This window comes from Canis lupus, chromosome 29, assembly GCF_011100685.1.
Source record: "Canis lupus familiaris isolate Mischka breed German Shepherd chromosome 29, alternate assembly UU_Cfam_GSD_1.0, whole genome shotgun sequence".
Lineage (NCBI taxonomy): Eukaryota > Metazoa > Chordata > Mammalia > Carnivora > Canidae > Canis > Canis lupus.
The window spans coordinates 42,160,794-42,175,462 of record NC_049250.1 but is presented as its reverse complement, the minus strand read 5'-3'; the positions used below and the strand labels follow the sequence as shown (position 1 = coordinate 42,175,462).

At 61.5% G+C, this 14,669-nt stretch overlaps 1 protein-coding gene and 1 long non-coding RNA gene across 6 annotated transcripts in view; one reads left to right on the top strand and one right to left on the bottom strand.

The window, feature by feature from the left end:
- LOC119866762 overlaps window positions 1–1,619 on the bottom strand; it is a 30,939-nt gene extending 29,320 nt beyond the window's left edge. For all 5 annotated transcript variants that reach the window (XR_005381291.1, XR_005381287.1, XR_005381289.1 and 2 more), the window contains exons 1-2: window positions 1,107–1,619; window positions 465–500 (exon numbers count right to left, since the gene is read on the bottom strand). This is a non-coding gene — a long non-coding RNA (uncharacterized LOC119866762). The remainder of the gene's footprint in view (window positions 1–464; window positions 501–1,106) is intronic.
- Window positions 1,620–3,025: 1,406 nt separating this feature from the next.
- On the top strand, window positions 3,026–6,624 carry TSPYL5 (TSPY like 5). The gene is made up of 2 exons (XM_038579833.1): window positions 3,026–4,620; window positions 5,793–6,624. Exon 1 carries the CDS (start codon window positions 3,067–3,069, stop codon window positions 3,709–3,711), a length of 645 nt encoding a protein of 214 aa, XP_038435761.1. The 5' UTR covers window positions 3,026–3,066; the 3' UTR covers window positions 3,712–4,620; window positions 5,793–6,624.
- Window positions 6,625–14,669: the final 8,045 nt, after the last annotated feature.

The following is a 14,669-nucleotide window of genomic DNA, read 5'->3' as shown; positions in this document are numbered from 1 at the left end:
TTTTCATTTGTTGATCTGAGTATAAAACCTTCATCTATAAAATTGCTTCTGTGGGGGATACAGGGGTATTCTGAATTTCAGACAATTTATAAACCCATTTTTTTCAAACACTATTTTGGTTGGTTCTTGTCGTTAGCATCAGACACTGTTGCAGGCCCGTATGAACCAAAGAAAGATACCTACCCTTGTGGAAGGGACATTCTGCAGAGGAGAGACAAACAATACACGGGATAAATAACTGGTATAGGTGCTGGAAAGGCAGTAAGTGCTAAGGAATAAAGAAAAAGTAGTCCAGGGTAAGACGGATGGGGTGGGTGGCAATTTTAAAGAGGACAGTCATTGAGAAGGGACCCTCGAGCCACGTGTGAAGGGAGCCAGCCAAGATGACCAAGTATCGTGGGGGAAGAGCATTTAAGTAAGGTGCAAGGAAGAGCCAATGCAAAGGCCCTGACGCAGGAGCTTACCAGGGAGTCTGAAGAGAAGCAAAGAGGCCAGGGTACCTGGAGGGAGTGGGAGAGACAAGAAGGTGAGGTCAGAGAGGTGAGCTGGGTAACGGGAGGCGGGAACGTGCTAGATCATATGGAGCCTTGCGGGGCCCTGAGGCTTTGAGAGTCAGAGGTCACTTGCACGGGGCTGCCCCAAAGCGAGGCCGGCTGGGGTCAACAGGATCTCTCTTTCCCCTGTCTCCTATATTTCAACTTTTTATTTTTATTTATTTTTTATATTTCAACTTTAATGTGGATACCAATACACCGAGCCCTCGTTTAAGATTCGACTTCTGATTTAGCAGGTCTGGGGCCTGAAATTCTCTGCTTTTAACAAGCTTGCGGGTGATGCCAGGCTGCCCGTCTCCAAGGCCACACTGACAACAGGTGTAAAGATGTGCTGGGGACCCCTGGGGGGCTCAGCGGTTTGGCGCCTGCCTTTGGCCCAGGGCGCGATCCTGGAGACCCTGGATCGAATCCCACGTCGGGCTCCCGGTGCATGGAGCCTGCTTCTCCCTCTGCCTGTGTCTCTGCCTCTCTCTATGTGTCTATCATAAATAAAGTAATAATAATAAAAAAAGAGTAAAGAGGTGCCGGGTTCCCAGGGGCTCTGGATCTTACCTGTCCGTCAGCTGCGTGCCAGGGCCTTCTCGTTCTTGGTGAGCCTGTAGGGTCTTCGCTGGCTCTCCTACTGCTCTTGGTCTCACCAGGGGTCTCAGGACGTCAAGGTCCTGCCGCTTGGCCGGGGACACCAGGGTCTGGAAGTCCCTCTGGGACCGAGAGAGGTCGCCCGGCTGTTCCCGTGCAGGTCCGGGAAGCTTCTAGGGCCTCCCCCTGCCGCTCGCGGGCCTCTGACCGGTCCCGTCCTACTGGATTACAGGACATCGGCGGGGCGTCCCCTGGGGTCCGCCGCCCTGAGGGCCCGGGGCGAGGCAGCAGGTGTGCGCCCAGGCCCAAGGGACGATGCCCCGCTAATGCCTATTCTACAGGCAAAGCTCCGACCTCGGAGCTGGAGCTGCAGGGACAGGCCTGGGCCCAGCCGCTTCCGAGGGACAGGGCTGTGCGCCCCCAGGCCCGCGTTCCGGCTTCGTCCCGCCCTGCGCGGCCTCAGGGTCGTCCTTGGGGCGCAGAGGGAGCCAGTGCGACCGCCGGGGGGGGGGGGGGGGCGACGCTCGCCGCGCAGGGACCAGGCCCTGCCCCTGCCCCCGTCCCCAGGCACCGCGCCGGCCGCAGCCAGGGCTTTCCGCGACGCCCCGGGCCGCAAGTGCCACCGCAGGGGTCGCGGTTGGGCCGGGTCGGGGACGAGGTCGGGGTCGGGTCGGGGTCAGGCCTGGGTCGGGGTCGGGGTCGCGGTCGGGCCGGGGCGGGCGGGGGTCGCGGTCAGGGCGGGGTCCGGGCGGGGGCAAGGTCTGCCGGGGGCGGGGTCGGGCCGAGGTCACGGTCGGGCCGGGGGCAGGGTCGGACCCGGGTTGGGCCTGGGTGGGGCCTGGGTCGGGCCCGGGTCACGGTCGGGCGGGGGCGGGGTCGGGCCGGGGGCAAGGTCTGCCGGGGGCGTGGCCTGCCGGGGGCAGGGTCGGGTCGCGGGTCGCGGGCCGGGGGCGGGGGCGGGCCCCGGTTGGGCCTGGGTCGGGCCTGGGTCGGGCCGGGGTCGCGGTCGGGCCGGGGGCGGGGTCTGCCAGGGAAGGGGTCTGCCGGGGTCGCGGTCGGGGTCTGCCGGGGCGTGGCCTACTGGGGGCGTGGCCTGCGGGGTCTGTCGGGGGCGTGGCCTACTGGGGGCGTGGCCTGCGGGGTCGGAGCCGGGTCGCGGTCGGGCCTACTGGGGGCGTGGCCTGCCGGGGGCGGGGCCTGCGGGGGCGGGGCCGGGTCGCGGTCGGGCCTGCCGGGGGCGGGGCCTTCCGGGGGCGGGGCCTTCCGGGGGCGGGGCGTCGGCGGTGCGCAGCTGCGGCGCGGGAGCCAATCGGCGCGCCGCGGGCCGTCGCGCGAGCCGGGCGTGCGTCGGTGACGTCACGGTTGCCATGGCGAGGGCCGCGGGCAGGCAGCGCGTCGGGGGAGCCGCGGCGCCAGCATGAGCGGCCGCAGCCGCGGCAGGAGGTCGTCCCGCGCCAAGAGCCGGGGCAAAGGCCGCGGCCGAGGCCGAGTCCGCGCCGCCCCCGCCCCCGCCGCCGCCCCGGAGCCTTCCCGGAGCCGCGGGCCCGGCGAGGACCTCCCGGCGGCGCAGCTGCAGGTGCACGTCCCGGCGCGGCCCGCGGAGGAGGCGGCGGCGGAGGCGGAGGAGGCGGCGGCGGAGGCGGAAGCGGCGGAGGCGGCGGAGGCGGAGGCGGCGGAGGCGGAGGCGGCGGAGGCGGAGGCCTGCGCGCTGCCCCTGGACTGCGGCCTCGCGCTGCGGGCCCGGGCGGGGGCGGCGAGGCCGAGGGTCGGTGCGCGCGGCGGCGGCCGGCGAGGGCCCGCGGGGAGGCCGCGGAGGGCGGCGGGGGACGGCGGGGCGGGCGCGGCGGACGGGGAGGGGGAGGGGGCGGCGGGGGCGGGCGCGGGGGAGGCGGGGGGCGCGGGGGGCGCGGGGGGCGCGGGCCCCGGCGGCCGCATGGACACGCTGGAGACGGTGCAGCTGAAGCTGGAGACCATGAACGCGCAGGCCGACCGGGCCTACCTGCGCCTGTCGCGCAAGTTCGGGCAGCTGCGGCTGCATCACCTGGAGCGCAGGAACCTGCTCATCCAGAGCATCCCGGGCTTCTGGGGCCGCGCCTTCCAGAACCACCCGCAGCTGTCGTCCTTCCTCAACAGCCAGGACCGGGAGGCCCTCGGCTACCTCAACAGCCTGGAGGTGGAGGAGCTCGGCCTGGCCAGGCTGGGCTACAAGATCAAGTTCTACTTCGGCCGCAACCCCTACTTCCAGAACAAGGTGCTCATCAAGGAGTACGGCTGCGGGCCCTCGGGCCAGGTGGTGTCCCGCTCCACCCCCATCCAGTGGCTGCCGGGGCACGACCTGCAGTCCCTGAGCCAGGGGAGCCCGGACAACAGCCGCAGCTTCTTTGGGTGGTTTTCCAACCACAGCTCCATCGAGTCGGACAAGATCGTGGAGATCATCAACGAGGAGCTGTGGCCCAACCCCCTGCAGTACTACCTTATGAGCGAGGGGGCCCGGGCCGAGAAAGGGAAGGAGGGCAGGCCGGGCCCGGCGAGGCCGGACCCCGAGGCACCCAAGCCTGGGGCGCCCGAGTCCATCTGACCCTGCCCTAGTGTCCCCACCACCTCCCGTCGGACCTGCGCCTCAGTGACCAGGCCGCCCCCCCGGCCCGCCGTGTCTTCATGGTGGCCTCCGCACACTTGCATCCCCCCCCGGGACTTTAGTTACAAGAATAGGGTATAAGCGACCATGTGCTCTCACCTCCTCGTGGCCTTCGTGCTTTTTCACATCAGTGCTCCGCGTTAGAGGGTCTCACCCCTACTGTTTGTACGTTAGGCGCACCCGCCTCAAGTGTGTGCGGCCTTTTGTCCGCATTGCCTGGACCGTGTGCTGGGCCCTGGCCCTTCCCAGCTGTCTGTAACGTGGACACTCAGCCATCCTCCAAGAGGACCAGCGAGTGTGTCCTCAAGCTCTGCTCCTTCAGGGCCGGTGACTCCCTGAGCTGCGTGTTGGCACTGGCCGTGCTCATCCGCGGCAGGTGTTGCTGCTGCTGCGGCTGCACAATGCACACAGTGTCGGCCGTCAGCCCAAACTGATTGTTCCAAAGCCGTGGGGTCGCCAGCCCAGTTGCCGCCCCCTCCTGGATCTCTGATTTTGGCCTGTGCTGCCCTGCGGGGTCCCCGGCTGCCGGGCATGGAGGAGGCTGAGCGAGAAGCGGTGTGCCACGTGTTCTGGACCATGTCTCTCCCTGCCTCCGGGCCCTTCTGATGAACATTCGTCGAGGTCTGTTCCATGCCCCATCTCTGTCTGGCCGTTGAGATCTGTCTGGGTCACTGTCGGCCCCAGTTGGCCTCCGGGTCAACGAGGACCTCGAGAACTGCCCGTGGACCCAGGCACCCTGCCCGTGCATGAGGCACACACCCACCCTCCCCAGCCTTCCAGGAGCCCGGCCTGCAGACTGGGGGGCGGGTGTGTGGACGTGTGCTCGCTGTCATCGTGCTGTGGCTCCAGGTGAGGGTGGGGACCAGACCCACGTACAGCCCGGGGCCCTCTGTCGACTCCACTTGTCCCTTCTGAGCCCGTGACCGGAGACTTACAGTGAGGTTGCTGGCGAAGAGGTTCCTGGTCCCTGAGCCTGTGTCTACTTCATCTCACACCTCACTTGCGCTTCCTTCACTCCCTCTCTTCCTTCTTTCCTTTCTCCTTTCCTGTCCTCCTCCTTCCTCCACTTTTCCCGTCCCTTTTCGGTTCAATATTGCCACAGCTCAGAAAGAGAGAACAACCGAAAAAAACAGGGCTTTTTGCGTACAGCTAGCGCGACAGCTGGGACCTGGCGTGCACACTCGCACACTGGGCTGACAGAGGGCGGACGAAGCGAGGCCAGGTGGGTCTGTGGGCAGACCTTGGGCCTGAGTCCTGGGTTCACTCTAATTCTGAGGTTGAAAATTCTTTTCATGCTACACGCGTGCTGGAATTCTAAGCCCTAAGGCCGCAGTGCTGTGGACCAGGGTTCCCTGTTCCACCTTTTTTACCTCTTTTATTTTTTGCCCTTAAGATCCGGTTGCCTCCTACTGTTTCCTCCCCTGTGGCGGAGGCCGCCTGGCCTTTACTCTCCAGCTTTCTCCTCTCAGCAGTCCTTTGCTGTCTTTGCTTCTACCTTCAGGTCCCCTTAGGAGCAGGCTTTGGTCCGGGGGCGTGGGGACAGGGCTTGCAGAGTCTGTCGTGTATCACAAGGCTCCTCACCAGGCTCATTTCCAGGGAGCGCAAGAGCTGAGCTGGCCCTCTTTCTCCTTCGCATCCCTAGAGGTGGGGCGTAGGACTGTAAGCACGCTCGCCCGCCCCCTAGCCTCCCTGTCCTCAGGGGAGACCTTGTGCTGAGTTCCCCAAGGGCGGGGGGGGGGAGGCCTTGCCTCAAGTCTGCAGTGGAGGGGCCTGGAGAGGCAGATAGAAACCTTGAGAAGCTTCCGGGAGAGGAGGCCCATCTCTCAGTGAGGCAGGATGGGGAGGGACCTTCCTGGGAGTGAGGAGGGGGAGGAAGGGGTCATGGGCCAGTGTCACGCCTCAGTGAGGGTTTGCCCACGGTTTTGTCCCAGTATTAGCTCATCATTGGTGGGTTTTATAAATCACAGGAACAAATCCAAGACGGAATAATGTTACTTTGTATGCTTTCTCTTTTGTTCTAGGTGTGGCCTTGCATCTGCGGAAGATTGAGGCTGTATGCTGCTTATTTTGCCATAAGTAAAATCTTAACCACTTACCCCATGTTTGCCTAATGGGAAAATGTAGCTGTATCGGTCTGCTTTTTTCTTTTTCTTTTTTTTTTTTTTGTAATGTTTTGAGCTTTATTATGGACGTTTCCAGACGTGCACAGAAATGGAGAGGCTATGTCGATTATGATCAACCCGGCATCTTCCTCTCCCCGCCTGTACTGATGGAAAGTCCGACACTGTGCCAGCTCAACCTTGACTCCTTTGGGAGATCGGGACTCTCGGTGGTGGTGATAGTGGTGGGGTGCACTGTCATGATCACATCAGGTCTGCTGTTTTGCTTTGAATGTTAACTAATGAAGTTCCAGAAGTGGGCCTTAGAAATGAAAGTCTTCAGGATAAACAGGGAGTCTCAAAAAGAGAGGAAAAGATGCTCCCTTTCCCCTGTATCCACAAGAGGAGAGAGACTGTTCTGTTGCAAATCTTTCAAAGACCGACACGATACGCTGTTTACTTGAGACCCTTCACCAGGATATCAGTCCTTTTTGCCTGTGAAAGATGGAGGCTTCTGTGGGTGTTAGACGTATCATCCGCGTGTCCTGATCTCATAATATAACTGGTCTTGGAAGTATGATTTGGAGATCGTTTGTGTGTTCTGTGAAAATAACCTCCCCAAAACAGTTACTGGTTGTCTCACGTGGTAATCTGACAACCTGGTAATAATGCAAGTATTCCTTTGTTCCTAAACAGTACAAATAGCTGTAAGCTCCCATGCATGATGGAAAAATAAAGGTCTGTATCTCTGTTACATTTTTTATTTAAAAAAAAAAAAGAATTGGAAGGTGAAGCTGAGGCCTGTAGTTGAGGGGCTGCATACGTTGGCCTTGAAGAGTGACGCCCTGGTCTCGGGCCTTGTGTGACAGGCCATCACGTGACAATGTATGAAATTCTTATTCCGAGGCCCTCAGCAGACATTGAGGGTCTGCGGTTGGTTCTGGGAGGAAGGCAGGGAGTTCTTGTATTTAATGAATTTTCCAGGTTATTTAATTAATTAATTAATTTATTTATTTATAAAGATTTTATTTATATATTCATGAGAGACACACAGACACAGAGGCAGAGACACAGGCGGAGGGAGAAGCAGGCTCCATGCAGGGAGCCCGACGTGGGACTCGATCCTGGGTCGCCAGGATCACACCCCGGGCTGAAGGCGGTGCCAAACCGCTGAGCCACCCGGGCTGCCCTTCCCAGGTGATTTTAGCGGAAATCCTGTGCTGCTCAAATTTTAGAAGACATCTGAATTTTGTGAGGAATCCTGTTAAACTGTGACCTCTGATTCCCCCGTCGGGCACGGAACCTGACACAATTGCAGGTGATGTCAGTGCTGGTGGTAGTGAACTGTTCTCAGGAGCCGAGGAGGGGGCGTCCAGTAGAGCAGCGGTGCCCAGCAGACGCAGCTGCAGCAGGGCGCCGGCCGCTGCCCAGGTGGAGGTGTTGGGCCGGTTCCGTAGCGTGGCCAGACGAGAACCGGGGTCTCCGACGCTGCGGGAACGGCCGCGAGAAGGTGGATGCCCTTCGTCAGCGGAGGCAGCCAAGTGCCACCTACCGCTGCTCAGCAGAAAGTAGTCGGGAGAAATGAGAAGTGGGCCGTTAAATGGCCCAAGAACAAGCTTGGTCCCCGCGGCCAAGGGCTCGAGTCCGGAACCGTGCGGCGCTCAGGGCCAGGAGGGGTCCGAGCGTCCTGGGCGCTCAAATGCTGGTGAATGAATGAGCGGAAAACAGTTTACAGCCAACTCCCTCAGGGCTGGCCCGGTAGTTGAATTTGCAAAGTCGGCCACGTTTGGTGAGGACACGTCCTCGATCGTGGGGCGGCTGTCACGAGGGGTCACGGGCCGTGTGACTCCACGGAAAGCTGCGCGCTGGGCCCTGGCGGCTGAGGTGTGGGAGCAGGATGGCAGGGCTGGGCTCCTCTGCGGGCCTCTGCGGGCCTCTGCGGGCCGTGGGAGCCCGGGAGCGCGGGTGGGCGTCGGGGTCGCGGGCAGCCGTCCTGCGGGCCGGGGCGGGCCCGGGTGCGCCGTCCGCGAGGGGGAGTGGGCAGGAGTCAGGATTTCGATGCAGCGTCTCTTAATTCTGAATGCTTTCAGTCAAACAACAAAACAACCGAAACGCCCAGAGCCTTGCTATTAGCGACCCGTGGGGCGCGGGGCTCGGAGCGCGGCCTCTGCTTCGGCCCACGCGTCCCCGTGGGGCGGCGCCCAGCTCTGCTCACACGCCTGCTCTCCAGGGCTGCCACGGTTCCTTGGGGCCCTGTGAGGTCTGGGGTTCGCGGCCGCCCCCCACCCCGCCCCAGGATGTGCCAGGCTCTGTCGCCGACGTCGGAAGTACAGTGCTGAGTGACAGCCCGGGCCCATGCGCCCTCCTAGGTTTCAGCCTCGGAGGTTTTGTCCGGGGTGCGGGTGCCTCCGGTGCCTCCACTCCGTCCGTCCTCTGTCCACACCGTGGCCGAGTGCTCTGGACCCTCGGGGAGCAGAGGGAAGCGCCTCAGCCCCGACGTGGGGCCGAAGCCCGGGCTGCTGGCGAGCCTGAGTCCCCAACCCTCTCCTCCGTGCTGAGTGCCGTTACCAAAGCCGTCATCTGACGTCCACGCCGGTCCCGCCGGCCCTCCTGGCAGCGCTGGGCGCCCGGCCCACCGGCCCGACAGGAGAACAGCCACTCGGGCGCTGGACGCGTGGTCAGCCTCTGACTTGTCCTGCACACGCGGGCCTCCCTGCCTCCGGTCGGCCCAGCGACAGGTGGCGAGGCAGATGCACGCTGCCCTGGGTGGCCCCCCGGGAACCTCCTGCCCTCCCCGCTGGGGACCTGGGCCTGGGTGCGTCCCCAGGGCCGATGCGCGGGCAAGAAAGAGCAGAGAGCCCGGCCTGTCCACCTGTGGTTCCCGTGTCTCCTCGTTCTTCGCCTCTTCGCCTCTGCTTTCGGGACCCTCTCCAGCCGCAGTTGCCCACTGTGGGCCCCGCTCCCGCTCGCAGATTCATTCCCCTGAGCCCTTGGTGCTTCCGTACGCCGACTGGGTTCTCTGGTCGCGTGTCCACTTACGTGCCCTCCGAGGCTCAGCCCTGAATTCCTGTCGACCTGGTCTCAGCCGAGCTTTGACAAATAGAAGACAGGATGGCCCCCGTCCCTGTGACGTCATGCTTCGCAGAGCACATTCACTTATGTGACGTCAGCGATGTGACCCTGTCAAGCACCCGTTCAAAACCTTCAGGAATAAGGTCCAGAATCCTAAGACTCTCATAACAGGCCTCCCATCACCTGACCCTGCATCTGTTTTACTTCAAAATTTTTTATTCTGAAAAATTTCAATACACATTAAAGTTGACAGAGCACCATGATTACCCATGTATCTATTCTTTAATGATTTTTGACTTTGTGCCACTTTTTTTTTTCTCTCTTGTTTCAAATTGTTTGGCGGACAATTTGAAAATAAATTGCTTGACCCTCCACCACTAAAGACTCAGTGTGCATTTCATAAAAAAGGATTTTCTCCTGCGTAAACATAAGACCATCATCAGGCTGCAGGACACAGTTCCCAAATGCCATCTGGCATCCAGTCCGTATTTAGATCCCTCCACTCTTCCCCAAATCATCTTACGATATCAGTCTTAACATCAAGATCGAATAACGTTCAGGCATTCATCCGGTGGCCTTTTCAATATTTTTAAAACCGTAATAATCCCCTCACTTTTTTCCCCCATGGCACTGACTTTCTGAAGAAGTTAGGCCAATTGTTTTATAGGGTGTCCCAGATTCTGGCTTCCTCTGATGGCATCTTCCTGGTGTCATTTAACGTTTTCCTCTGTCTCCTGTATTTCTTGTGAACTGAGGATGCAGAAGGAATGGTGAGGCCGGGGCTTCACAACACACCACGTCCAAAGGCACAGCGGCAGCTGGTCCCACGGCACGCCGCCCTTCCAGTCAGCAGGCAGTCACTGAAACTACCGCTTCCCTAAACTTTCACCCCAGGTTTTAGCAGCGTCGATGACATTTGTCCACATCTGTTATCTCACCGTGGGTCACAAGATAGCGACTTCCTAGTCTTGGCATTTCCTTTACGTACGCTGTCTGGTGTTTTCCCGTAGGGAAGACCTTACTCTCATGGTCAACAGTGAACTCTTTCTTCATGCATCTCAGCATGAAGAAAGGCCTTTCCTTTGTGATTCGACAACGTCAAGCATCACATTACATGAAAGGCCACGTAGATGCTTCATTTATTCCTCTTATCATCTGTTTTCGGAATCAGAAGTTGGTGTAATAATCGCCTCTAAAGGTTTCGAAGGGGAACATGTTTTTATTATCACTGTGGACTTGTGGGATGTTATTTAATGTTCTATGATCAATCACAGACATTCTTCTTGTGGCTACTCAACTGATCTGCATTTTTTTTTTTAAGATTTTATTTATTCATGAGAGACATCAAGGGAGGCAGAGACCCAGGCAGAGGGAGAAGCAGGCTCCATGCAGGGAACCCGACGTGTGGGACTTGATCCCTGGACCCTGGGGTGATGACCTGGACCAAAGGCAGATGCGAAACCGCTGAGCCCCCAGAGGCCCCACTGACCTGCATGTTGCTCCTGATGCGGGGACGGCCTCACCACTGTCGTGCCCCTCATTCCCCGGGGGGATGAAAAGCCAGGAGAGCGCCAGGTCCACCGTGTGTCCTGCCCCTGCTGGGGGTCACGGGGTCGGTGGGGGGCTGTGTGAGACCCACAGGGTGCTGGGGGGAGGGGGAGGGAGGAGGAGGGAAGGGCGAGGAGGGGGGCGAGGCTGCATCCCCGGACCCTGAGTGACCCCTGCGGCCGGACAAGCCCACACTCAGAGGGCGGTGGGACGAGGAGCGCACAGCGCGGTGGGCGTGGGCTTCACGGCCGCAGGGACGGGTGAGGGGCTGTACCCGCCCGCCCTCCTCCTGCAGGTGCAGAGGACACCAGGGGATCCTGAGAAATCACAAATTGCTGCCATTAGAGTTTTTTGAATTGAGGGGACGCCTGGGTGGCCCAGCGGTTTAGCACCGCCTTCAGCCCAGGGTGTGACCTCGTGTCCCGGGATCGAGTCCCGCGTCGGGCTCCCTGCATGGAGCCTGCTTCTCCTTCTGCCTGTGTCTCTGTCTCTCTCTCTCTCTCTGTCATGAGTAAATAAATAAAATCAAAAAACGAATTTTTTGAATTGCCATTGAATTCACGTCACACAACATTGACTTTCTGAAAGCCAGCGGCGCTGAGCACCCCACCCCTTCCCGGTCCCCGACCCAGAGAGCAAACCCCGTCGCCATGAAGCAGCCGCGCCCCAGCCCGTGCCCCTCGCTCCGGCAGCCACCAGTGCTTCTGTTCCCGTGGAGACGGACGCCTGTGAGCTGCCTCCTCGTAGCCGATGCCGGGGACCATGGTGGCCGGTGTCAGGGCCACGTCCTGCACTCCAGCGGCGCCTGTCCTCGAGGCCGCCCGTGTTGGCAGCAGCCAAGCGGTGACAGCAGCCCCAGTGGCCGCGAGTGGCCGCATGGACAAACAGCCCGGGCTGCACGTGGACCCCGAGCCCTGCCCAGCCGGGGGCACGGCCGCTCAGCCCGGAGGCCTGCCCTGTGGAAGCACCGGGTCCGGGAAGGTGGGCCCTGCGGGCAGCGCCTGGGCGCCCTGCGCTAGGGGTCCCCGTGGGCCCTGTCCTCCGGGGGACGCTGGGCTCGGCCGCCTGCCCAGTTTCACGCACACGAGCTGATCCCAGGGCTCGTGGGTATCTAGTCCCCGGTCATCCTCTGGCCCCGATGGGGCAGGAGCCACAGCCGCCAGGCTTCGCTGCCACTCAGGAGCCTCTCTCCGTGGGCGATGAGAGTCCCACTGGGTGCCACCGGCAGGGATGGGGGCGGAAGCGAAGGCTGATCGTGGTGCAGACCTGTAGGATGGAAGATTCCGGGCTGGCCTGGGGAGAGGACGTCTGGAAGGTGAACAGAGGGCAGGATCCCGGCCTTCGGTGCAAACAAGGCGCCGCGGTCAGCGGCCGGAGCTTTACGGGGGAGCATCAATCCCCAGGAAAATCACTTCTGTGAGATTCAGTACCAACAAAAGCAGAAAGAATTGTAAAGGATTTAACTGGGCTACTTAAAAAAATTGATTAAGGAATTAAGTTGACTTAATGGAGTTTGTTCAAGAAAGTACTTTGAGTACAAAAATGTATCCACGACGACGTAATTGTGGATTAAACGGCAGCGCTCTTAGGGGTCGAAATACCCCCAGGAGGGTCCATCTTTCTGAGTCCAAATATCTTATTATTATTATTTTTTTAAGATTTTGTTTATTTATTCATGAGAGACACAGAGAAAGAGGCAGAGACACAGGCGGAGGGATGAGCAGGCTCCACACAGGAGCCCGACGTGGGATTCGATCCCAGGACCCCGGGGTCATGCCCTGGGCCGAAGGTGGCGCTAAACCGCTGAGCCCCCCGGGCTGCCCTCTTATTATTTTATTTTTGAGCACAGTTGGCACATGACGTTAAGATGCGTTTTATCTTTCGTAATGGTTCTTTGAAGACGGTAAAATGCTGTCAGGTCCGAGGTCCCTCAGGGGCGTGGGGACAGACGGCGAAGGCCCTCGGGAAGAGAAGCACATCGGGATCCGTCAGGCCCCAGGGACTGGGATTTCTCATGGTGATGCAGGTTCTGGGCACCTGGTGGGGGGGCGCACAGAGAGAAGCCACAGGAGTGACCCCGTGGGAGTGACCCCGTGACCCCACGTTTAGGGGACGTACAATGAATTCTCCCTAAAGGACGCCCTGACCCTTTAAAGGAGAAGGACGAGCAGCGACTCGATGGCCCTGGAACCCAGCGTAGCAGACATGTGACCCCAGCAGCAGATGCACCTGGGGGCAGGAGTTCCTGGGGGCTCCCTGTGCTGGGGAAGGAGGGAGCAGGGCCGTGGGGCAGCAGGGGTGCGGTGGACAGAGAGACTTTGGGGGAACCGATCATGTGTGTGCTAGCAGGAGAGTTCCTGTAAAGAGTGAAAATGAGCAACACTGGAGAGAGGCCAGCAGCTGGAGCGAGGCGCCTGTGTGGTGAGAGGGCGCAGGGAGGTGGGGGGCAGGTGGGAGGGCTCGGGGTGCTTGTAGGGTACAGGGGGGCAGGAGGGCTGGGGTGTGGGGACAGGAGGGCTCGGGGTGCATGTAGGGTGCAGGGGGGCAGGAGGGCTGGGGTGGGGGGGACAGGAGGGCTCGGGGTGCAGGGGGGGGCCGGGGGGGCTGCTGAATGTGCCAGGGCTTTGGGGTTGGGTGTTTCGGTGGTCTCCGTGACGGGGAAGAGGACAGCGAGGCTGGAAGGGGGGCGGGAGGAGGTGGGGGTGAGCGTGGAGGGCTCACCGGGAGACAGTGGTGTGAGTGTGCGGGGAGGGACCCCGCAGGCCTGGGACGCTGTCACTGCAGGCCCCGGCGGGCAGGCCGGGGAGCCCTGGAGGGCGCGCACCCAGGCCCCCAGCACCCTGGGATCCCCCCGCCCCGGGCGCGAGGCCCTCAGGACACCTGCACACTCAAGCGATTTGTGCGGCTGCACCTTGTCAGTATTTAGCGTCTTGAAGACTAAGTACGACGCCCTCAGTACTCCCCTGACCGGGTCTTAGTCCTTTAAAAAAATAACCGGATGCTCGTTAACATAGACACGTCATTATGATGAAAAAACTGAGTGTATTTTCCCGAACACAACGCGGGGCGAGGACAATGGCCCTGTCCCCCCACGTCGCCGCTCCCCTGCCGCGGGGCCGATCCGGGCCTCTTCCGCCCGCCGGGCCTCTGCTACCCGCACGCCGTCGGCATCATCCCCCGGAGCCTGGCCAGCTGCGGGACAGATGTCCGTCGAGGTGTCCCTCGGAGAGCGTGCACCCCACCGCGCCGGGTGACCGGGGCCCAGCGTGGCCGGCAGGTGCGCTCCAGCCACCATTCCCCGAGCACCGCCAGGGTCCCCTCTGCTGTGCGGCCCCGCTGTCCCTGCCTCGTCCCCTCCTGGGCTTCGAGCTCGCGGCCCGCGGAGATGCAGGCAAGGCTGGGAAGGGGTGGCCTCCCCGGCCCCTCGGCTTTTCGGGGCCTTCCGGGGAGCTCAGAGGCTGGAAGCCGAGCCCCGAGGGGCTGGACGGCGCTCCCCACGCCCTGTGCAGCCTGCGCCCCCCGCTCCGGCCTCAGCATGGCCCTGGCACCCGAGGCTCGGCCTCCCTGGTGGCCGCGGGGCTACCGAGGCCAATTACGGCGGGTTCCGGACAAGGGGCCAGCAGAAACCTGAGCAGCCCGTGTTCACGCAGCAGTGTCCACGGCAGCCACACTGCGGATGGGCCTCAGCGCCCACGGGCAGAGGGTGGATAACGAAGACGTGGTCCGCACACAGTGGGGCGACTCAGGCATCAGGAAGGACAAACACCCACCACGTGCTCTGATGTGCATGGAACTGGAGGGGGTGATGCTGAGGGCTGGACCCCACACTGGGAGCTGCTGGGACCCCATGGGAGCTGCTGGGACCCCATGGGATCTGCTGGGGCCCCACTGGGAGCTGCTGGGGCCCCACTGGGAGCTGCTGGGACCCCATGGGATCTGCTGGGACCCCACTGGGGGCTGGTGGGACCTCACTGGGAGCTGCTGGGACCCCACTGGAAGCTGCTGGGTCCACAGACTGGGAGCTGGTAGGACCACACACTGGGGGCTGCTGGGACCCCATGGGAGCTGCTGGGATCTTACTGGGAGCTGCTGGACCCCACACTGGGAGCTGGTGGGACCACACACTGGGAGGTGCTGGGACCCCACTGGGAGGTACTGGGACCACACACTGGGAGCTTC

Excerpts from the sequence above, each read along its gene's own strand:
- TSPYL5 (XM_038579833.1), top strand. The coding sequence starts at position 3,067 with ATGGACACGCTGGAGACGGTGCAGCTGAAGCTGGAGACCATGAACGCG.